The sequence below is a fragment of the Cyprinus carpio genome, chromosome A10, assembly GCF_018340385.1.
Source record: "Cyprinus carpio isolate SPL01 chromosome A10, ASM1834038v1, whole genome shotgun sequence".
Taxonomy (NCBI): Eukaryota; Metazoa; Chordata; class Actinopteri; order Cypriniformes; family Cyprinidae; genus Cyprinus; species Cyprinus carpio.
In genome coordinates, this window is record NC_056581.1 from 6,336,135 (window position 1) to 6,360,750 (window position 24,616).

The 24,616-nt window shown below is 37.3% G+C and overlaps 2 protein-coding genes across 4 annotated transcripts in view; one reads left to right on the plus strand and one right to left on the minus strand.

The window, feature by feature from the left end:
- The window catches only part of LOC109097312 (amine oxidase [flavin-containing] A-like), a 34,323-nt gene extending 19,601 nt beyond the window's left edge, over positions 1–14,722 (minus strand). Inside the window, exons 1-7 of the mRNA XM_042764552.1 lie at positions 14,401–14,722; positions 14,187–14,274; positions 10,101–10,281; positions 9,551–9,665; positions 9,304–9,461; positions 7,711–7,800; positions 7,031–7,115 (exon numbers count right to left, since the gene is read on the minus strand). Coding sequence (XP_042620486.1) covers positions 7,031–7,115; positions 7,711–7,800; positions 9,304–9,461; positions 9,551–9,665; positions 10,101–10,281; positions 14,187–14,274; positions 14,401–14,518 — 835 coding nt within the window. The 5' untranslated portion in view covers positions 14,519–14,722. The remainder of the gene's footprint in view (positions 1–7,030; positions 7,116–7,710; positions 7,801–9,303; positions 9,462–9,550; positions 9,666–10,100; positions 10,282–14,186; positions 14,275–14,400) is intronic.
- A 2,482-nt stretch (positions 14,723–17,204) lies between these two features.
- Positions 17,205–23,003, plus strand: LOC109052271 (coxsackievirus and adenovirus receptor homolog). Of its 3 annotated transcripts, none has more exons than XM_042764871.1 (9): positions 17,205–17,358; positions 18,697–18,816; positions 18,927–19,021; positions 20,202–20,371; positions 20,518–20,722; positions 21,562–21,714; positions 22,361–22,483; positions 22,564–22,702; positions 22,824–23,003. In XM_042764871.1, the coding sequence occupies exons 2-9, from the start codon at positions 18,785–18,787 to the stop codon at positions 22,987–22,989; spliced, it is 1,083 nt and encodes a 360-aa protein (XP_042620805.1). In that variant the 5' UTR covers positions 17,205–17,358; positions 18,697–18,784; the 3' UTR covers positions 22,990–23,003. The 3 variants fall into 3 exon arrangements, with proteins under 3 accessions (XP_042620805.1, XP_042620804.1, XP_042620806.1); XM_042764870.1 differs by lacking the exon at positions 17,205–17,358 and adding an exon at positions 17,399–17,685; XM_042764872.1 differs by lacking the exons at positions 17,205–17,358; positions 18,697–18,816 and having other exon boundaries at positions 18,927–19,017.
- The last annotated feature ends 1,613 nt before the right edge of the window (positions 23,004–24,616 follow it).

Consider the following 24,616-nt stretch of genomic DNA (forward strand, 5'->3'; position numbering starts at 1 on the left):
TTATGTACACAGTTATACACTTCCCTATTTTCCAATTTTTTAATTCTTTTTAGCCATGAGTCAAATGGTGTAATGTTGTGATTCATTTGGGAACTGGCTAGTAAGTTTCATAGCTTCAAACTGTTAATTGAAGAATTAAGTTTGTTTAAAAGTGAGTAAATATTTCTTAGGACCAGTGTTACTTAATAAAGTGGCTGGTCACTTTTATCCCAGTTGAAAGTGTGTTTTTTGGCCTCATCTAAAGTCCCTAGAAGAGCCTGATATGAATGTGATTATCTAAAAAAAATGGATATGCAAAGCAATTCCAAAATATCAGGGCTATTATAACAAATGGACATAAAATTGCTATGGTATACAGTTGGGAAGGAAACTGTCACTAAGTCCATCTGTAAAATATATATATCAAATCACCCAACATCTCATTCAAGTGGATCTGGCACTATGCAGAAAAGCATTTTAATTGGAGTTAATGTTAATAAACATCTCTATCCAGAAAATGAAAAATCAAACAGGACAAGCGATGCAAAGAAGCGCTATTACGTGTGTAATTTTGTTAAGCGACGGCAATCAGAAAAATATATTTTGATTGCATTATATTTCACAAATGTTGCTAATTGAACAAGAGGCTCTGATTAGCACATTTCCATTGGGTTAAGTCTCTCCCAAAGGACTTTCCAACATGTTAATGAAATAAAACAAACCGCACAACACACTGCATCATTTCTTAACCATGATTTATATGTGCAATGTTTTACATGTGACCGACAGTCTCATGTCAACCCACATGAATCTTTCTCTCTGAAGGGCTGAGATGGCAGATGGGGGAAACAGATCTAATTTAGCCGCAGTGACTGAGGCGTGGAGTTGCTCTCAATTGATTGAGAGCGATCGCTCTGCGCCTGGCAGTCCAGTCATAACTGTGTGCTTGTAAACGACAGCGGCTGTCTGCTTGCTTCAATTTGCTAGACGTTAAGAAACAGCGATGCCGCAATCAACACCACCTTTCTGGCAGCCAACAGAAAGACAGAAGGGTGAATCCATTATGCAGCTTTTGAAGAAATGAGACTTTGTGTATGTTTTTTTATATCGATTGTGGCAGCAGTAATTCATTTAATAACAATCAAGTGTTAAACGGGCATGTACTGTGTCCAAAAGCACAGTTTCGCCATTTTAAAAGAGCCAATCAATGAGTGATACCGTACAGGCCAGTGAAGTACACCAGATTGTTGTAATCTGCTGTGTCCTCCACAGCTGAATACTCAATAACAGAGGAAATTGTGCCGTGCAAATTGCATTCAGCACATATTATTCAAAAATGTTTAGTGAACTGGGTGTCAAAACACAATAATGCATATTTTACTTCCTCTAACACTTCTGTCAGTCTATCCCTCTTTTGTTGTCTCTATTCCCCCTCACGTCGTTGTCATCTCTGTCACCTCTGTTACTCAGGTAGCCGTGAGTGGTGGAACAGACATTTCTAGCATAACCTCAGGCTAATGGGCCACAGGTGCTCTCAGCATTTCTGTAGGATTCGCCCACCTGCCTGGAGCCTTGGGGAAAACTGCACTTAAAAAAGAAGTGTGAACCATGTCACTGTTTCACTCTACTTTTGCACCCAAAACTAAAAAATTCTAGGTATACTGGGCCGAAAACCAAGAATGCTTGTTTTCAGTTAGCGTTTGTTTTGAATAACTAATAAAATCTAATATACATATAAATTTTTCATACTTTTTAATATAAAATTTTAAAAGAATTTCAAAAATATTTTACAATTATGTAGATATAAAAACACAGCTCAAAAATACTGATGATTCATCCTTCTCATCACTCGACAAAATTGTGTATAATAAAATGCACCCTAAAATGACAATGTTCCTCCCCCCAATACTAATTATTTCACAAAACAATATTTAGGCCTAAATTTAAGATTTATTTGAATAGCATATTGAATTTCAATCCAATTTATAGTTTTAATAAACAAATCAATAAATGCATGCTTAATGTGATGCATATTTGTCACCCATACATAAATGAAACGGGTATGATTTTTGTAATAGTATTAATAAACAGAATAAAAGGCACAATTTTTTTAAATACACAATAACCAGGTTTCTATAATCTTCCATTATGTGTAGATCTCGTACATTTGAACTAACTGAATACAGCTTTTAGCAATATTTTACTGAATATTGAATAAAATGTAAATTGTTTTCACAATTATAAATGCATTTATTTCAATTGCTTATACAGCACATTATGTTAAGAAATTAGAATAACTGCATTTTGAAAATATGTTTACTTAAAATTAAAAAAATGCAAATAGTTAAAAGTTAAGAAACTATGCCATGATTTGATGAAGTGCTGAAAGCAATGTTTAAGTTTATTAGTTAAAACTAAGTTTATTAGTTTAAGTTTATAAATGTATGGAAATTTTATATGCAATTCAAATATAGTTTTTGAAGCCTTTTTTTTTTTTTTTTTTTTTGATTGTTTCTATGTGTCCTGTCCATTGATGTCCACTGGCCATTGCAAACTTGCTGTTTGAATAAGAAATATGTCAAAACAGGAAAGAAACTGCACCTATCAATACATTTCCAAGCATTTTCAAACATTGATATTTCTATGTGAACACTGCTTTTTTCCCCAGAAAGACTGTTATTAAGTGTTGAAGTACTGGTCACAATCAATCTCTCTCTCTCTTTTTTTTTTTATTTTTTATAAAAATGCCATTTTCAGCTGAAAAAATTCAGTGGCCAAAATCTGCAACATCCTTTGTTCCCATTCACACACCCCACCCTGCCTTCATCCATCTGTAAATGGAAAAGTGACACTTACAGTTCGCTAATTAAATGTTTGGGCATAAAGCCTGTGCTTTTGAACGCATTCCCAAAGTGCTGGGAACTGGAAACATCCTGGCTCTCTTAAACCAAAAAATCTGCTTATACTTCGTTGTAAACACCTTTAAAAATAGGTCACGGCAGTCAGACGGATGCTAATGCTTCCCTGCTTTCTAACAGTATAAACAGGCTTCTAAGCGAACTCTGAGTGACGTGTCTGTGAGGTTTGCTGCCACCGCCGTAGCCCACTGTCACTGGAGATGCTCTCTCATCCAAGTGGAGTCAATGGGAGGCCGGGCCGGGGACCGTTTTCTCTGCCAGTCAGCTCAAATTACATGCAGCTGCAGTGCCAGCTTAGTCAGGTACAGTGTTTTGGAGGAAGACTTGGGAGTTAAATATAGCAACCAACCAGCTGCACCCAGTTATGCTTCAGCATGCCACAAACCCACCGTAAGAATGTGTCCAAAACACACAGAACATCCAAATACCAAGACAAAAAGCACATGCATCCCACAACCTGACTAATCGTAGGCATATTGTAGGCTTGGTGCAGCAAAGCATGAATACTTCATGGGTTTATAGAGCTACACACGCACCCACACACAGCAGTTCCAGCAAACACCACACACATTCTTTTCTCATGGTTGCCCACGCACACCCACACTTCATATCTGTTCTCTCCCCAAACTGACAGAGAAATCCAGGATTGCCGTGTAAGGTTTTAAAACACGTATTTATTTAAAGTGATCGCTAGAAGATGTCCATCTCGCTGACTTTCCTCATGACAGGCATTCCCTGTGACTTCTGAAGTAAACAAATATCTACAAACTTATAGGGAAGAGTGGGAAGAGTGTCTAATTCACACTGAGTCCTTTTAGAGAAATGGTTCACACCACACATAAAGGACCCAAATTATGCCACTTCGAATATTGCCTTTCATGCAGTGTGTAATGTGAATGTAAACAAACTGCAAAGCTGTAAAGCTGAAAGTGCACAATAAATAAAGTCATTGTCTCCTAAAATGTAAATTTGTTTAATTTTCCCTATCTTTTTTGTGTTCCCCTGATTTTACTGACCACTGCTTCTCTGATCTCAGGGAGTTTAACGCGGGATTCACAAAACGCTTGCTCTTTAAAAGATGGCTCAGTACCCAGTTTATTTGGACCAGCTGGCTCTGCTGAATCACGACCTGCAAATATGATAAATAATAGATATTACATATCAAGTGTTTAAAATAAAGTAACTATTTCCTACATGCGCTGTCAGAGTAGGCTCACGGAAAGGAGGGGTTTAGAGAGACTGAATCTTAGAACTGCTTCGAGCAAATCATTTGAGAATCGTTGGAAAATTAGGTGATATTAAATGCATATTTTAAGAAGCATATTCTGACTTTGCATGCATGTAAACCTGTTGTAGGAGACTCCCAAAACAATATTAGGAACATTAGAAATGGCATAAAAAGGGGCACTTTAATATTCGGTCATTGTTTTTTTCACCCTCATGTTGTTTCGAAACTGTATGCTGTTATTTTTTTAATCTGTGAAACAGAAAATTGTACTTAAAATCAGTGTAAATCTCTTAAAATCAACGTTTGAAATTTTTGAATTTGGTCACAAAACAAAAATCATTACGCGTGGTGATGATTCTTGGTGACCAGGGTTCTCTAAAAGAAAAATTATATACATAAATAAAAGTATTCTTGGAATATAGAGCACGACCTCTATATTATGATACTTATTTGGATCTTGAATGGCAAGAACATTTGCGTTCTGTGAAAAATTAATAATAATAATAATAATAACAACAAATGAGTTTGGGAATGATACTAAAGTAACAGTTTTAATTTTTAGGTGAACTGTTTCTTTAAAAATTTAATATAATATAAAACTCGATATTGAGAATATACAGTGAGATGCAGCTCTTGTGGGCTGCCATGAACAGAAGTCTTCTATTACCTGGCATGCACAATAAAGTTCTATCAAGTCGAGCAGTTCATTAATCATTGAAATGGAGGTGGTGGGGGAGTGACTTCACTCATTATAAAAGATAGATGGATGGGAGGTTAAAACATTGGTCTCCGTCAGCCCAGATGACAAGACGACATGCAGTGGGACAAGCTAACACTCGAGAGAGTGAGCCAATAGGCATTAAAAGATCTGTTGGTGTTCAGTTCCCTGAGTGGATTAGTTTGTACATCAAAGACAGCAGTTAAAAACTGCAGTTAAAAACTATAGTTAAGTTGTTAAGTTGTTATATTTAAAACTATATTTAAGTTGTTAACTAGTTAATGTATTAACTAACATGAACTAGCAATGAACAATACATTTGTTACAGTATTTATTAATGTTAGTTAATGAAAATACAGTTATTCATTGTTTGTTCATGTTAGTTCACAGAACTATTGTTAATAATACAACTTCTGATATTAATAGTGTATTAGTAAATGCTGAAATTAACATTAACTAAGATCAGTAAAAGCTGTAAAAGTACTTTTCGTGCTTATTTTCATTTTAGCTAATACAGGTAACTACTGTTAAAAATAATTAACCGAAACCAATAATAAATAGTTAACCAAAAACCTATAATATGTTAATAAAATGTAAATTAACTATATTTAAGACATTTTCTGTAAACAAGACTTCAATTAATAGTAAAGCCTATTATATATGAATTTAATGTTATTAATCTTAATGAAAATTATTAATACTAACAAAATATTACAACACATTAACACATTAACTACAGTACAAGCCTCAAAAGAATCGTTCACCCAAACCTATTTTTTTATATATATATAATGTAATATATTATTCATAATCATAAATATTTATATTTTATATTTACAAAATATAATACTTACACTATGTAACTCAACTACATTTAAGACATTTTCTGAAAACAATCCCCCGAAGAAAAGTTTGCCCAATAGTATTAATTTAATGCTATTATTATTAATATAATATTCATATTTACAAAGACACTTACACTAATTTAAATCAACTATATTTAAGATATTTTCTGAAAAAAAAAAAAAAAAAAAATATATATATATATATATATATATATATTGTTATCATGTTCTCACCCTCATGCAGTTCCCAGTACTTTAAATTGGATGGTGATTCCATATTCATATTAATAAAACACAGAAGTTATTGAGCAGCTTTTTCATTCAATTAAATTGGATGGTGAATAAAATTGCAAAGCTCATAAGCATGAAAGTATGAGTGAGTGAGTGTGTGTGTGTGTGTGAGTGAGTGTGTGTGTGTGTGTGTGTGTGTGTGTGTGTGTGTGTGTGTGTGTGTGTGTGTGTGTGTGTGTGTGTGTGTGCGTGTGTGCGTGTGTATAGGTGTGTGTGTGTGTGTGTGTGTGTGTGTGTGTGTGTGTGTGTGTGTACTGGTATATATGGTTTATGAGGACACAAATGTGTATAATGACAACGTAAACATGGTTTATGAGGACACTTCCTATGTCCCCGTAAAAACAAAAAGCTTAAAAAACATACAAAATGGTGTTTTATGAAATTCAAAAATTGCCAGTAGTTTTCTGTAAGGGGTAGGTTTAGGTGTAGGGTTGGTGTAGGGCGATAGAAAATACAGTTTGTACAGTAAAAACCATTACGACTATGGAGAGTCCCCGTAAATCACAAATGCAAGTATGTGTATGTGTGTGTGTGTGTGTGTATAGTCACTCAAAAAATACAGCTTGTGTGATGCATCAGCAATCCAGGAAAACTACTAAAAGTTTTCAGGGTTCTAACGGGAGAAAATGAGCCAGAGGGTTGACTTCTAAGCACGCTGCCTTCATTATTTAATCGCTGAATGCATTTTGGACGGCTGTCTAATCTCACCAGAGTCTCCAGTTTTTAAGAATTCCCGTCACCTGTCAGCTTGCCATCCGAGGATTCTGATTTAGAGCCAGAAGGACGGAGGCAGTTCAGGCACTATGCGTAATTCAGAGCTGGCCTTAGATCCGTCACATTAAAAGTGTTCTCGCCAGACTCCGCACAACAGACTGCACCGCACTATCTGTTAAACAAAATGTGACAGCCAAACTTGCAGCCAGGATGGCAGTACTCCAGGAGGAAGTGCACTATAGGGGGCACTTGATTGACGGCTGTTTTGGGGTCAGTGCGACAGATTGTTTTGTATGAACCATGTGATTCACATTGAATCGTGTGTGCGTGCACTAACCTGCCAAGTGAGAAGGACACGCAACAATGACAGCTTTACAAGTGACTGTGCCTGCAGAAGTTGTAACTTTTATGTTCTCTGAATTCTGTAAGAGAAAAACATATTAGAATTGAGTAAAAGTTGATACCCTATAAAGGCTGGTATTGTGAGGTTGGGACTAACTCAAATGGCAAGGACACTGACAATGCCCTGCTGTGAAGGAAACTATAGTCAACACAAGAGAATTTTATATATGTATATATATGATAGAAGTCAATGAGTTCATGTGGATAAACAGTGAGGGTGAGTAAAAATTTCTACTTAGGCATGTCGATGTAACACCATTAAGAAGGCTAATGGATTTTACCTCACTATGTGTGAGAGCAACATTATAGGCTAATTCCCCGACGTGAGGCTTTCAAAAGATTTTGTGTCACCAATCCTCAAATGAGAGCCATCTAATGGAGTTGATGTAGCTTATCTAAATATTTCAGTCCTGACAAGCACTTCACCATACAATAATGTACAATACAGAAATGGAAAGGAAGAGGCTGTGCAAAACAAACGAGAAGCACACAGCAGGACCCATGTCTTGGTTTCCGAAGAGTATCTTGTTTAAAGGAAAGGAACTTATCTCTTGCACCACTGGTGGAGAAATGCTCGTTATCTCTGTGTCAACCTCACACTGATGGAGTCGTTACCTGACATATGGTCATTACAGCGGCGCCCAGCCGAACCCGTTCTTTGCCGATCTGCTCCACTAGCTTTTCTGACAGCTGCTGAGTGCCCCCCTGTGGAGAGAGATGGCCATCACACTGAGCTCACCCACAGCTGCTGCTCTCAGCACACACAAAAAACACCGTAACACCTCCTTACAGATATCTGTGTTGTTGCATGATGCCCCACTGGGATTCTTCTCTGCCACAGTGATTATGAAATTACTTTCAAAATATCTGATGTACAAAAAATTACCATGCCAAGGTGATAGATCTGTGTTGTTTTGTTTTATAAGACTATAAAATTGCATTGTCTGTATGCTACGAAACTGCAATGGCAAATATGCATTGTAATAATATGCAGTGCTTAGTGGTTAGATCTAATCTGGTGGAGAGATAAACAAGAGAGTCAGTGCTGACAGAAAGTAGGTAAAAGAGGAACAGAAGATAAAAACTCTTCTAAATGAGCTGCTTTTCACCCTTCCCCCTAAATCAACTACTGATATCTGATGATGAGTTCCAGGCTGGCCCACACTACACAGCCATTTGGGAGTTTTTCAATTATGATATTTAATTTGATATTTATTTATTGGTATTTTTATTAAATATTTTGTATTGTTTATTTGTATTTGTCTTTTTTTTTATCTTTTTGTTATTTCTACAATATATGTATAATTTATTGGTATTTTTTTTATTTATCTCTTTGTTATTTCAACAATATTTGTATTATTTAGTATTTTTTGTTTGTTAGTGCTTCATACAGTTCCCTCCAGTACCTGACACCTCTCGCTAAAGTAACATGGTAATAAGTAAAACAAACTGTTGCACAATTATGTATGTTTCTTTATATTGTTGTTAAAAATTCAACTGGGGGTGCTCACAGTAATATAGAAGCCCATTTCCACCATGGAATACAAAAAAATAAAAAACGAAATTACTTTTTTTTCCTCAGAATTGCAGAATACATTTATTCCCATTTATAGGTAGGTCTAAAGGGCATATTTAACAAAATCCAATTCATAAATGCGCAAACATTTACCTTAGCCTTACGTAATCATATTAAATAAAAACATTAGATAAACACACACATTATACTTAACATACAAAAATAATTCAAAAACAACAACCCACAACAAAAAAATTTTTTTATTAAACAATCCCAAGCCCCATAAAACCATACAAAGTATTACATATTCAAAAAACACAGGCCGACATTGAAATGTCTGTTTTTAACTTCTTTTATAAAACATTTATGATGGTTTTAATTCTTTTTGGAGCTTGACATGCCCTGCTCACTATGAATGTTGTTATATTGTTGGAACTATGTTTACTTCTGTATTCAATGGAAGAAAACAAGTCATGCATACATAAGGGAGAATTAATAATGACAAAATGTTAATTTCTGTATGAATTATTCCTTATAAACCAATTGGTGTTAAAAAAACAAAAACAAAAAAAAAAACACTGGCCTTTCAATCCATGCTTAACCTTGAAACTGTGCAAATAGCAATTGTAGAAAGTGTGAATGATATCTGTCACGTCTCTGTGTTGTTTATCCACCTTATCTCTCTCCCATACCTTGACCCTGAACTCCTGACCCGAGCCAGGTGTGGTCTCCAGGAGTCGTAGGGTGCCCCCTGCTGCAGCGGAGTACATCAGAAAATACAGGAAGGAGACCTGAGAGGCTTCCAAGCCGAACACGATACGGCTACACAAAGCCAGCTCCTCTTTCACCTCTTTAGGACACACAGATAGATAACAAATGTCAATGGGCTACTTTGCATAAAGCAGGGAATTGAAAATGCAAGAAATGCACAATGCTTACGTGTGGTCCAGACATATTTTTCCATGAAGGTGTGAAGAGTCATGCTATCATGCAGCTCAGCGTTAGGAGAACTCATTGGGTGTTCAACTGATATGGTCTGAGTAAGATGGTCAATCTAGGTGATATATACACAAAATTAGTGATGCACCGAAATTAAAATTCTGGGCCGAAAACCAAAGCCAAAAATGCTTAATCCACTTGAAGAATACTTTTAGTACACTAGCAACACATTTCTCAACTTAAATTTGAGTTTGAAACTAGCATGATGTCAAAAATGACCTCAATAGATTGGACAAACCCATTAATCCATTCGCCACTCTTAGTAATAGCAGCTAAAAAGCTTTCATACATCTGTAAAGGTCTGAGCAATCTACAAGATCTATTGTGGATGAAGGTAAATATGCATCTTAAATACAAGTTGGAACCTGAAGTCTTCATCCATTAAGATATGAAATGATGACTATTAATCACATTCTAGTACTCAATAAAAAAATAATTATTTTATTGTGGACCGGCACTTTGTCAGATGAGATGGTGCTGTTTCTCATACCCGCCACAGAACCTGGGTGAAGTCCAGCAGGGCCAGCGGGGAGTATGACGGCATGCTAGAGGTGTACGTTTTGATTTTGGCATGTGGACCACCCACGTGATGCACCTTCTTGCCCTCAGTGTATTGTGGAAAGACCTCCAGACCAAGCTCTCGAATAAGCTCCATGACATGGGTCTGCGAGCTACAGGACATGAAAATCAAGTAAATTACCAGTAACCGTGTTTCTGCACACATTCGGACAACTAAAGGCAGCCAGACGTCTGCCTCAAATCGACTTTGTGTAAGTTGATGAGAACCCTGCTTGCCCTTTATCTAAAGTGAAGGCTTTCACAGCCCCAGGCAACGGCTGTTTATTGATCTCGGTGGACTCTGAAAGTAGCTCTGGGTATTTTTCTAATAGTTCAGGTAGTGCATTACAGCAATAAACATCTCGCTTGAAAAACACGTTTTTACTGCTTGTAGACTTAAACAAGCTTTTGGGATTTTCCAATTATCACACCTCAAAATCAAGCAAGTTGGGGCTAGTTGTCACAAACACTTTCAGTAATCTCCTATTACATTTTGAATTCATAATGTTTGTTTGACCTGCTTAATGGCAGGTTCGTTGTTCAGATGCTTAATAATCTTCTTAAAATATATTTTCTCTAAATTCTGATTGTCCAAAATCAAATAGCCTATTTAATGAAAATGCATTTTTTAGTCACTTTTTTATTTTTATTTTTTACTATTATCTTCGTTGTGCGGTGCCTGTTTGACAAGAAAGCACATGCGTTTATGATTTTTAACAATGGCTCGCTTGCTTTCTGTTATGACATACTTGAATGGAATGGAAATTTAGGCAAAGTATTACTTTCAATTCATATAATATGCAGAATCTAGAACATAATAATAAAATGTAAAAGTTATGTGCTTCAGAAAGTATTTCTCAAGGCACTGAAATAACGCACAAAATTTAAATGTATGCACTATAAGGTTGCGCTAAATGGCATTGCCTCAGAATCTTTGGACTGAAGCAGAGTGCAGCTGATAAAATCACAATGTGCTGGTGGCCAAATAATGATTACAACAGTACCACAGACACTATTGCATAATGTTACAACCGGAGTCAAGCCTGACCGTGCTATGTGGTTAATGGTGGCAGTTGTGCCAACACATAATGCACACAGGGTTAACACCATGCAGATGAACATGAAGCCAGCAGTAGCACTGGTGCTAATCCCCAGTCAGTATTTACATGACTTAGTCGAACACTGCAAACTGGGTGGGGCTATAGCAACATTTTAAGACAAATGCTGAACATTGATTTCAGCTAGCTTGATTTCGGCACAGACAATGCATACGTTGCAAAGAACATTCAGGCTATAATAACATGTATAGGCTATAGCAACATGCATAGGTGCCTCATAGCCCACCTGGCATAGGTTTTTCCACATAAGTTACTACCTGTGTGGGAGAAACCAACAAAACAACGCATGTCAGTGCTTTTACACCGTGAACAGCAATGCACATAGATATAACCCACGAGGGCGACCATTCGCCCTGGCTAATGACTAAATTACCTAGTTGAACACCACTTTGCCGGGGCTTCAACGACAGCCGCAATAGTCCACATGACCTATTTGACACCACCCACAATCTTAATTCGATTTGTAGACATAATCCTCTTGCAAAGGCAAACTCGCGATGCAAGTGAAGAAACATTCAAATCACAGAACTGACCTGAGTGCCCAGCACGAGCTGATCATGTGGAAGGGCGAGAGGTGATCAGCCTTCCTGTGCCACTTGAAATTCTTATTATCAGGACATTTTGTCGGGCTACTATAAACATGATGGTGTCATGCCATTATAGTTGTATACTTAAAACAAGGAGGGCATACAGTCGCTGTCCAAGTACTCTTGCAAAAAGTCAAGGCAACTAACAGGGGCTATATGAATAAAGTATATATATTTCAGGCCCACTGATATAATCCAGTCCCCTGGCCAAACCTGTATGAGGGTCTGTCTCAATGCGCTCACTTGAATGCACATTTCAATAGATATATTATGACTTAATGCACTGCACAGTGGAATGATCCGGACACAAAGGCCATTACAGTTCCTGTCACCCATAACGAGCGGTGGATGTGAGAACAGAAATAAGAGAGCTGACAGTCTCGCCTTGAGAGTGAGAGCAAAGCAAAGCACTCTGCCAAAGCCGCAGCCATCAGCCTGAGTGCTTCCTAAGAATTCTTAAAGTCAGAAACTTCTCGGCTCGAAATGAATGTAAGTATAGTTTACAAATTGTGAGTGCCCCTGTGAAATGCGAGCTCACATCACAACAGAGCCAAGTTGTGAGGCGGGGGGCTGCATATTATGAGAGTGAGCAAGAGGCAGAAGCTCAAGAGGGGAGAGCATGAGAAGTGGGGCTTCCTGAAGGATTGGGTGAGAGGAATGTGGACGCTTAGTCAGCATGAGCTCATCACTGGAGTTCATAACGTCCACCGCTGTTATTGAAGGCAGACGGACTCGGGCAGTGCTTCTTCTGAGTGGGCATCACCCAGGCAGAAACACAGCGGTCCGGAAGGTATCTGAAAGAAATGTCTGACTCACCGGAATGCTGCAGGGGAGCGGCAATCCAGGCACTGTCCCCCGGATGAGCATACCTCAGTGGCAAACTGTACATAGTTTCTTGTAGCTGAAGGAGACAATTCTGAGACAATGGTGTTGAACGCCACCCTAATAGTGCGGGGGAGCTGCCTCTATTTCGCCCTTTTGAATCCCATTGGCGGGCAAATTCTTATGAGATTTCATAAGGCTTTAATAGATTTAAGGAAGGAGGGAATAACCTCCAAAGCCATCTTCGATGACTGTGTTGAGAAACCAAACACTTGACATAATGCAATCCCAAAACGGTACATTCACACGGGGCATCAGCGTTAACGCTTCTCATTTACTTTGAATGGGTGACATCATGCATTGCCGAACTGAATCAGCGTCGCTCACTGGCATTGCTCATGGCAGAAGTTGAAAAGCACCAACGGAGGTGTCAGCCAATCAGATAGCCTCATGCAAATACCCTAGTTGAGGCACTAGCCAATTGTGGTCCAATATAATTGGCTGTTGTCATTATGACAATCGCGACAGCGCCAAGCTTCATGGTACATTCACACTGGGCGTCAGCGTTAACGCTTCTCATTTACTTTGCATGGGTAACGTCATACATTGCTGAACTGAATTGTGGGTCTGTCGGCATTACGTAACTGGCTTTGCTCGCAGAAGAAGTTGAAAATTTCTCAACTTTTCAAGTGCCAACGGAGGCGTCAGCCAATCAGATCGCTTTATGCAAATAGCCTAGCTCTAACCAGTTGTGGTCCAATGTAATTGGCTGTTGTTACTATGACGATAGCGTCAGCGCCAAGAGATAGGCCCTCCGTCAAGCGTTGATGCCACTAACATTACCCGTGTGAATCTAGCATCACAGAGATGACATACACACACACACACACACGTTTGTTTTTGTGAAAAGTGGGGACATCCCATAGGCGTAATGGTTTTTATACTGTACAAACTGTATATTCTATCGCCCTACTCCAACACTGTACCTAACCCTAGCCCTCACAGGAAACTTTGTGCTATTTCAAATTTTCAATACACTACATTCTGTGTGATTTCTATGCATTTTGAAAAGTGGGGACATGGAGTAATGTCCTGAAAAGTCATACATTGTAATACCTATGTTATACCCTTGTCGTTATACAAATTTGCGTCCTGATATGTCAAAAAAACATGCGCGAACACACACACACACACACACACACACACACACACACACACACACACACACTCTCTACGGACAATAGTGTCTCCAAATAACCTATCATGTTTTTGGGAAACCGGAGCACCAGAAGAAAACCCAAACTAAAACGTTTAGAACATGCATGTGCAGTTTGTAATGATTTATTTTTGTTATTTGGCGTAAGGAATCGAATAATGTGAGAGCATTAAACAGAGCCTGAAAACGTGTGTTAACTCTGCATAAAGTGACATTAAAAACCCTCCCTGAAATATGCAATAATAATAACAGTTATTTAATAACGAAAAGCTTACCTGGACACCCACTGTCCCCCCATGTCCCACTGGTCAACGCCATTCGCAGCTAGCAGGTCTTTACTTACAGTTCTTCCTCCGACACGGTCTGTGTGCAGCAAGAAAAAAAAATGTTTGTTTTGTGTAACGTTAGCTGTGCAAGCTGACTTATATAGTTTATTAAGAAGAATATCTAAGACAAAAGCCCCCCCTTTTTTTTCTTCTTGAGACGCACCTCTGGCCTCCAGAACCAAGACGCTAAGTTGCGGGTTTCTCTTTTGCAGCCTGCGAGCCGCGCTGAGTCCGGACAGTCCCGCGCCTACTACAACTACGTCAAACTGATTCTCACTCATTCCTGTAGCGGTTTTGAGCAAATAGCGCGATTAAATCTGTTGCACGGGCGAATAGAACACTTCGACTGTCCTGCTGAGAAACTGCAAAGCCAAGAAAGTTGAAAGTTCGACTTTATTATGCACACTTGTTGCTGCCATCAATGAACTTGGCACTTCGCCCTAATAAAGCGGATCGTTGACTGTGGTGGGACACGGACACCGGAAGATAGACTTTCTCAGACCTCCCACTTATGTTCAAACTGATCATTGTATCTATTTGGAATCCTGCGTGGCCAAAAAGTGTTATGTAAACCCCAAAACAATTTAAACCAAAAATGTGTATCTAAACAAAAAATAAAACAATGTATATAATAAGACAATTATGAAAAACAAAAGATTTTGTAACAGCAAAAATGGATTTACCAGGCACACAACATGCAAAAATGTGAAACCCTTGTTTTGGGCAACATAAACTGTAATGTAAAATAAAAAGTGCAGAATTTCACCTAAAGGGGTACAACAATTTTTGCTAACCTTGTTCTGAATATATTACATTTATATTTGTAGGCTAGCTCAAAATAGCTGATATTTACCACATGCATTGTTTAACTATGAATAGCCTATAACCTTTGACCCAAACAGTGTTATTTTGTTTATTTTGTTTAGGGTTATTTTTTAGGAAACATACAGGTCCTTCTCAAAAAATTAGCATATTGTGAAAAAGTTCATTATTTTCCATAATGTAATGATAAAAATTAAACTTTCATATATTTTAGATTCATTGCACACCAACTGAAATATGTCAGGTCTTTTATTGTTTTAATACTGATGATTTTGGCATACAGCTCATGAAAACCCAAAATTCCTATCTTAAAAAATTATCATATCATGAAAAGGTTCTCTAAACGAGCTATTAACCTAATCATCTGAATCAACTAATTAACTCTAAACACCTGCAAAAGATTCCTGAGGCTTTTTAAAAACTCCCAGCCTGGTTCATTACTCAAAACCGCAATCATGGGTAAGAGTGCCGACCTGACTGCTGTCCAGAAGGCCATCATTGACACCCTCAAGCGAGAGGGTAAGACACAGAAAGAAATTTCTGAACGAATAGGCTGTTCCCAGAGTGCTGTATCAAGGCACCTCAGTGGGAAGTCTGTGGGAAGGAAAAAGTGTGGCAAAAAACGCTGCACAACGAGAAGAGGTGACCGGACCCTGAGGAAGATTGTGGAGAAGGACCGATTCCAGACCTTGGGGGACCTGCGGAAGCAGTGGACTGAGTCTGGAGTAGAAACATCCAGAGCCACCGTGCACAGGCGTGTGCTTTTGAACCAGAAAAGCAGCGGCAGAAGCGCCTGACCTGGGCTACAGAGAAGCAGCACTGGACTGCTGCTCAGTGGTCCAAAGTACTTTTTTCGGATGAAAGCAAATTTTGCATGTCATTCGGAAATCAAGGTGCCAGAGTCTGGAGGAAGACTGGGGAGAAGGAAATGCCAAAATGCCTGAAGTCCAGTGTCAAGTACCCACAGTCAGTGATGGTCTGGGGTGCCATGTCAGCTGCTGGTGTTGGTCCACTGTGTTTTATCAAGGGCAGGGTCAATGCAGCTAGCTATCAGGAGATTTTGGAGCACTTCATGCTTCCATCTGCTGAAAAGCTTTATGGAGATGAAGATTTCGTTTTTCAGCACGACCTGGCACCTGCTCACAGTGCCAAAACCACTGGTAAATGGTTTACTGACCATGGTATTACTGTGCTCAATTGGCCTGCCAACTCTCCTGACCTGAACCCCATAGAGAATCTGTGGGATATTGTGAAGAGGAAGTTGAGAGACGCAAGACCCAACACTCTGGATGAGCTTAAGGCCGCTATCGAAGCATCCTGGGCCTCCATAACACCTCAGCAGTGCCACAGGCTGATTGCCTCCATGCCACGCCGCATTGAAGCAGTCATTTCTGCAAAAGGATTCCCGACCAAGTATTGAGTGCATAACTGAACATAATTATTTGAAGGTTGACGTTTTTTGTATTAAAAACACTTTTCTTTTATTGGTCGGATGAAATATGCTAATTTTGAGATAGGAATTTTGGGTTTTCATGAGCTGTATGCCAAAATCATCAGTATTAAAACAATAAAAGACCTGAAATATTTCAGTTGGTGTGCAATGAATCTAAAATATATGAAAGTTTAATTTTTATCATTACATTATGGAAAATAATGAACTTTTTCACAATATGCTAATTTTTTGAGAAGGACCTGTATTCCCTTTCCCAACAGCATTTCTGAATTGCATGCCATCTGTTGACCATCTGAGTCTCACGTGTGAAGTCAAAGTTGCCGAAGCAGCTGCTAAATGTATGTATTTTTCATGATCTCTTTCATTCTCAGTTTCATTTATGTTAAACATTCTCATTAGATTCTCAAAAAAAACAAGGGCATTTCATAAAGATAAGGTTGCAGTGGCCTATTTATGTCGGCAAGAGGGAGCCTGACTGTTCTTTGTAAAGGAAGGAACCACCTTTAGATGGACTTTCATTGCATGTTAGCTTGATGAAAAAAGCACTGTGCATAGAAAGAAAGAAAAAAAACTTGTCAATGAACATACATTAATTGTCAATAAACATAATTGCATTGAACAGTTGCCCTGCATGCTGATGTACTCAAACTTTCCAATAATTTATTATAATGTCTTTTGTTTTTCTGAGTGGAGTAACCAGTTGTCACCTGAGACCAGTCTCTGTGGACCACATCACCATGGCACCACCTTCACTTGATACCAGAGGTGACTTGTTGTCTCACAGTGGAGCCATTCAGAAGGTGAAGTGCACGAAGACTAAATCAGAGATGAACTGGCCCTCAGTGTGTAAGTCTCTATGTATTATTGCAGATATATCTGTGTTTTTATGGCCTGTTTTCTAGCTCAGATAAACGTTTGCATAGTGAAACCTGTTGTTCCGGTCGATCAGCATAAGAGCAGCCAAAATGTTTCTTCTTGTGTTGTGTAATGTATGGTATGGGATATATTTGGCTGAACAATGAGGTTACAGGCTCTCAAAACAGCGTAGAAGAAAGAATGGAGTGTGTTACGAAAAGAAAAGCAACAAAGATGTGCTCTTTTCTCTCACCAGAGGGAAGTAGATAAGAAACATTTCGCTTTGTGATTGTGAAAAATATCTTTGGGTCACAACAGGTGCGTATTTTTGACTTTTGCTATGGTATAATATTTTCCAGGTTTTATGTCCTATTTTTACTATTTATATGTAAGATACATGTATACAGTACTACCAATGGAGTGTTTATAACTTGCTGGAACATTTTGCTAACTTGCAAGTTATGAAAAAAAAAAACATAATTTTTTTGCTGTGTTTCCAGTCATTTTGACCCGAAAAGGATTTTCTTTCCCCCCAAAATGCTAGTTAATGTTATCACATTAGACTATAACCTTCTAACTTTGCTCACGCAGGATATAACAACTTCCCAAAATTTGATAATTTTCGGGATTTCAACAACTTATCAATAACTTTTTTTATGAGGCTTCCAATCAGTTCCAGTAAGAAATACAAAACATGTGCTAACTGAAATAAAACCAAGTTGACAAAAAGATGGAATCCAAGATTTAGTGACATATACTGTAGCATAATTGAGAGATTTACAAGCCGTTTTTAAAAGACTGGGAAAACCAGATTAGGTAAAGAATTTTTGCACAGCACAAGGGTTATATGTTTTAAAACTAGTTTACTTTATACAAATGTTAAGGGAACATTCTGTTTTATCATTTTTCAAACATTATGGGAGCGTCATTGAATGGTCATTCTAATTATTCTGAGTAACATTTAAAAAATATGTAGCCAAACGAAACTGTACATTCCATGGGCAATGTATAAATAAAAATTTTTTGTGCTAACATTTGAAGAACATTATAAAAGACCAGGTTACTTTAAATAGATATAACAAACATTACTGGTAGAACGTTTGTTCATAACATTGAGAGAAACTTGCAAGAAAGTTCTGAAAACATTCCCTGTTCAACAGCATCATTTTGTGATAGACCATACTTCACAGTAATTTTGTGGAAATTCACTAGTAAAATGACACTTAAACCATTTTTGAAGCTTAAAATGTAATAAAATAACAAACTGAGATCCAACAAAGACAGAAATGATCATTAATTATTGGTGTAAAATATTTGTCCTTTTTGCAGTCTCTTTTCATTTCTAGGCTCAAGCGTGTGTCTTAAAAACTTCAATCAGCTGAATGGGAGGAAGTGGCACAAAGAAAGGTGTCCAAACATGAATGTACAAAAACACTGCTGCAACACAAGGTACTGTGTGTTAAAATTCAAAGTTCAAAATATGGTACACAGCAAGACATGCTCATTATCTCCCACACAGTCACTTTCAGTCGTGCTCTTTTTACTTCAATCTTTCACAGATGTATGAAACGGCCTTGCGTGAGACTTACAAGTTTGTCCCCGTTGTCCTCATTTATGATACTGACTGCGCTCGCCGTGCTTTTTCTCAAAGCAAGTAAGTTTCTTTGCAAAATAAATAAATAAATATATAAAAAGGATGTACTTTGAAACTTAAATTCTATCACATTCTAGATCAGGTTAATTTGACATTCTGCTCACAACACAGCTAAAGTTCCTTAATCAGGCCTGAAAGTTTTCCTTCATCCAAGCCATGGATGTATGATGGGATTTATTCACAAGTATCTGGACCAAATCCAAATATTAGTAATTTTCATTATATGAGCTCATATGAATCATTCATGAGTGAGCACCAGGACAGACCGTCAGCATGAAACCAGGAGTATATGAGGGATTTTGGAATTACAGGCTAATTGAAAATGATCATCCTTTGGACTTTTAATGACAGAGAAAAAATTACCTAGAAAGAGCAGAATAATTTGAAGACTTCTGATTTCTGGTTTGAAGCTTCATATCACATTTAAAAGAAAAGTGTCTTTTTGTCTTATAGTTTGTTGACCAAATGGTATTTACATTTACAGTCTGAAGATGTTTGTTGTCAGTAATTCATAAAAAGAGACAGCTGGCATTTTTTCAAGCCATGGATTTCCTCTGAAGTCTTATTTTAGAACAGCAGTTTTCAATTTATGTGTAAAATAAAGTCTGTGTTTAAAGTTACTTTCATTTTCTACAATATAAAATACACTTTCTAAAATGTGGATTTTGAAACAATTGTGTGTGCTAAGCTGCTAATAAGCTGCTATTAACTACAAATACCACAAGAACTACAACTACCACAAGGATGTGAGGTTACATTGTAGTCAGTATAGCAACAAAATTCATATTGTAGATTTGACTGTATGTAATATATGGAAGCCAATTCCTTCATGTAAGAAAAAAAATCATTTTTTCATAAGAAAAAGTCAACATTATAAAATACTAAGTAATAATGAGATTGAAAAGTCATAATTATTACATAAAAAGTCAAAGTTATGACCAAAAGAGCCAAAATTCTGAGATACTATGAGTTTTTATGTAATATTAATGACTTTATCTCATAATAATTACGTTTTATCTCATATAATTTCGACTTTGTCATAATTGTTTTTTTCTGTCATAATTATTATATTTTTTCATGTGGTGGAAATGGGCCTCCATGGTAAATATGTAACAAAACATTAAAGTTTCTTCACGTAATGTTGATAGATGCACATTAATCTTTTGCCAATCTTTTGCAGATGTGACAGCATCAATGAAAGTGACCTCAAGTGGGCCGCAAACTTTGCAGATGGCTCAAGGGGAACCGGTTACACTAGACTGTACCTACACATCAAGTCAAGCAGACACAGGCGAGCTTGACATTGAGTGGTCAGTTGTCAGCCCAGACACCACAAAAAAAGACCAGATGGTGCGTAAGGCGAACTGTCACTGCTTCCTATCCATGAAATAAATTACAAATTGGCACCCCTAGGCACTGTTTTGAACAGTCTCATTGATGATCTATTCAAAAACAACTATCAGCTTTAACTGATATTTAAATATTTTGTCCATTAGATCATATCATACACAGGTGGAAGGAGATATAACCATGGTGACCCTGATTTAATGAAAGGTGTGGACTTCACAGCTACAGACCCTTCCCAGGGGGATGCATCTCTATCGATCGCCTCACTGACTGCCAGTCATGATGGAACGTATCAGTGCAAAGTCAAAAAGACACCTGGGGTGGACAGCCGGAAAATATCGCTGATTGTGATGGGTAATGTCAAGTATATATCTAGTCTTTGTATCAATCTTATCAACTTTTAAGTACACCAATGTGGTACTATAAAAACAAACTGTTTGTGTAAGAATCCTGGTTGTCCAAGGCTTTTTAAGTGAAGTACAGTGTACGTTTTATTTTTACTGTATTTAAAATTGAATTCATTAAGATAGGATTTTACACTATTTGCTTAATATTGTTTTGTATAGATTGTTTGATGAGATAATAAAACCAAAAGCTCAAGTGTTTTATTATTATTATTATTGTGTGTGTGTGTGTGTGTGTGTGTGTGTGTGTGTGTGTGTGTGGCGCACCATTCATCAGTCTTCGCAAATATACACAATCACTACTCTAAACTGACGGTGACAGTGATTAACCTCATTCATTTCTATGCATTTGACTTTGTATATGTCATCAAGGCTACATTTGCATTAAGTACACAGTTTGCGCTTGTGCATAAATTACATTAACAAAATGAGCCTACAATAGCAGAAAACTGCTTTTTAAGTGAAAGTAAATGCCCCTGATTAATGACATTGTTAATAAAATGAAAATGATTAATTAATTAGAAAAAAAAAGCTGGGTGAAAGTATAAACAAGGCTTCAGGCAAACTCAGAGCCATTGAAAAAGGGCAAAATGTTTGAAAACTATTTTTCCTCTGAAAGGTTTATTTATTATTATCATTTATTATTAAGGTTTATATAAGTCCTTGAGGATAATAACCGCTTCTCAGAAGTTATTTTGGCTCTCTACAAAATTACACAATGTAATTATTTAAGCAGTCTTAAACCTGTATGGGTGAATTATAACAGTTGTTTGACTCTCTTTGTGGCAGTGAGGCCGTCTGTGCCAAAGTGTTGGGTTGATGGCGTTGAAGCCGTGGGTGAGCCAGCATCTCTCCGCTGCAGATCAGATCAAGGCTCTGCTCCTCTGCAGTATTCATGGAGGAGAGAGAGTGGAGGTTCCATTCCTCCAGATGCCATTCAGAGTAAGTGCTACCTCTGCTGATAATATATTGTAATGACATACTGCTTGTCCATCAGGTGATTCTCAACCGTTTTGACTTCACAAAACAATATGCAAACCACCACTTTGATATTTAAATGATGTCTTTATTTTGATAGAACTTATGGCTTTTGTAGAAAAATGTGGAGACTATTAAACAATTTACTATATACATTATATAACAATGTATTTGGTTTCTGTCCAATGGGGAAGATGTTTAAAATGCAGGATTGCAGTGACAGGACCTAAAAAAAAAAATGCTTTAATAATAAATCAAATCTGCATGGAGCATTTATTGATGAAAATGATGGAAATGTAATTATCATTAAATCTTCGCATGGATTAAATAAGTTATTTATGTATACAATTATATATAGACAGTGTAAAATATGTTCATATTCAGATTTTTTTTTAAGAAAGTAAATAGCAAGCCTTCATTCAGTAAACCCTTTATAATTATATAATTATATAACAGTTATAAATTGAAATAAATGTATATTTATCGGTTAGAATAGCATTTCTACAAAGGAGGAAAAGAAAAGATAAACCCATAGATATATGCATTATTATTATTATTATTTATTAATTAGATGTTCTTTTTTTTCTTTCTTTACTACATGTACATCTAGACTCCCTCACAGGAGAACTTCTAATCAGTAATCACTCCGTAAGCCAGTCCGGTGTCTATTCCTGTGAAGTTTCCAATGCTGTTGGTAAAGAGAGCTGTCGGCTTAACCTTCAAGCTGTGAAGCGTAAGTGAAGCCTAGTGCTGCTCAGACCAGTGATTTTATACTAACTGTTTCCTCATAATCGTTTTCTTAAACTTCCACAGCTCCTAACAGAGCGGGGGTCATTACAGGAACCGTTGTTGGATGTTTACTGCTCATCATGATCATTCTGATCATTATATGGCTTCTCATCTTCAGATGTAACTGGAATCGACATGAGAAAGAGTTCTCCAATGACATTAGGTGATATCAACCCCTCCGTTTTCTTCATAAATCCATCCATTTCCTTCAGTTATGTGGAGTTTGATGATGATAATGAGACTTTGTGGCTCTGATGTCTTGTCTTTTCTCTCTGTCTTTAAAGAGAGGACGTTCCCGCGCCTGAGAGTCGCCCAACCAGCCGGATCTCCAGCTTCCGTTCAGGTGTGGCCTATAGCCAGGTGGGCCAAACCCAAAATGAGCATCCACCCTCCACTAACACCAGCTACAGCACTGCAAAGTATGACAGCAGGTTTGGCTATGCTGTATGAGAGTCTAGTTAGTCAGACTTGAATTATACTGAAAATCGTCATTAGTTTGCAGTTACTAAATGAATGATCTTTTAGTGGATTTGATCATGTTGTAACATACAAAATGGAATCAATATGTTGTCTTGTAATTGTGTAACATTTCAATGTAATTATACAGTAAGTGTAAAATGAGAGAAGGATACATTATGTCTGAGATAAATGATGCACAAGCAGGTCTAGATCATGAAAGATGGAAATGGTATTGGTAGAACAATATTTGTGCGTGAAGAGCTTCCAATATTGATGTGTTTTTGTTAAGATTAAGTTACTAAATATATGTATGGTTTTTTTGCGATTTGGATGTTGATGGTTATGATCGAACATAATTAACTTTCTTTATTCTTAATTATTTGTATTTTATAAAATGTGTTTGGTTTGCTGTTGTTTTGTCTCTATTTTTGCCCAGGAGATATTACTGAAATGCATTCGATTATTTTTTTTTATCATTATTATCTTTTTTTTTTTTTTTTTTTTTTTGCCCATGAAAGAATAATAGTTGTTTTCTTCAACAATTTTAGGTCTTTAGATGTACTGAAAAGTTGAATTTGTAAGTTGAATTTGCAATAAACTGTTTTAAAGGAGCATTGCGTAGGTTCTGAAATTTCTAACCGTTACTGACACCAGTGGCCGTTAGAGGAACTGCAGCCAGTCTCATGCTCGTTCTCAGTGCGCACGCTCTCTCTTTTTGCCACACTAGATACATATTTTTTTTTTTTTTTTTTTTTTACTTACGAGGAGTGTCCGTGGGTGTCTGAATTGTGCTGCCGTTATCTGGTCGCTTCTTTCCATCCACAGAGTCCATCTGAAAACACTATTGCCGCTTACTATAATGGCTGGCGTGCCGTACGGTTGTAAGCCCAAGTAGACGAGAACGCGCATGACGTCACATTTTGTGAATTTTCGCGCCAATTCGGGCCCGACTCCTCCACCGTGGTGGACAGTCGAGGTGTCATTCTTTTTTTACATCATGGTTGGCTCATACATGTACAAATGAAAACTCTATCTTAAAGATTTTTTTAAGTAAAAACCTCCACATAGCTTCTTTAAGGAAGTCAGCTGCTGACAAATAACAAAGACAACAATTTTTAAATGTCAATATTTTTGTTTTAAAATATGAATGGAAGTCTATTCAGTGGAAGGAATTCATTTTTCTGAATTTTCAGTTCAGCTCACACTATAGTCACGTTGTTATTCTAATAATATGGAATATAGCCTATAGCATTTTATACTGTCACAGGGTGTCGTGTCAAACACAGACTTAAACACTCAAGTTGATAAGAAAACATGATGCTGGATTGTGTGAGGTTTGACGAGTTATAGGAGTATTGAGGAAGGTCAAAATTATTATTAGTATTATTATTATTATATAGTAGAACAAGGTTAAAGTGTGTGGATTTGTATGCTTGGAGGGAAGGAGGGAATTTGGTGAATAAGTCTGTAAACCTATTATCTGATCCACACTCCGGAGCAGATGGTGGCAGTAATGCACCGATTACGCTGTATTCCAACTGCCGTTGAACATTAAACAGAAGAAGAAGAAGAACCACACAGACACCTCTAGAAGGCGTCAGCGTTTCAGTGCGTCGAT

Excerpts from the sequence above, each read along its gene's own strand:
- LOC109052271 (XM_042764871.1), top strand. The coding sequence starts at position 18,785 with ATGAATGTACAAAAACACTGCTGCAACACAAG. Across the intron at positions 18,817-18,926 it reads AAACACTGCTGCAACACAAG|ATGTATGAAACGGCCTTGCG; the intron begins GTACTGTGTGTT and ends AATCTTTCACAG. Across the intron at positions 20,372-20,517 it reads CCACAAAAAAAGACCAGATG|ATCATATCATACACAGGTGG; the intron begins GTGCGTAAGGCG and ends TTTGTCCATTAG.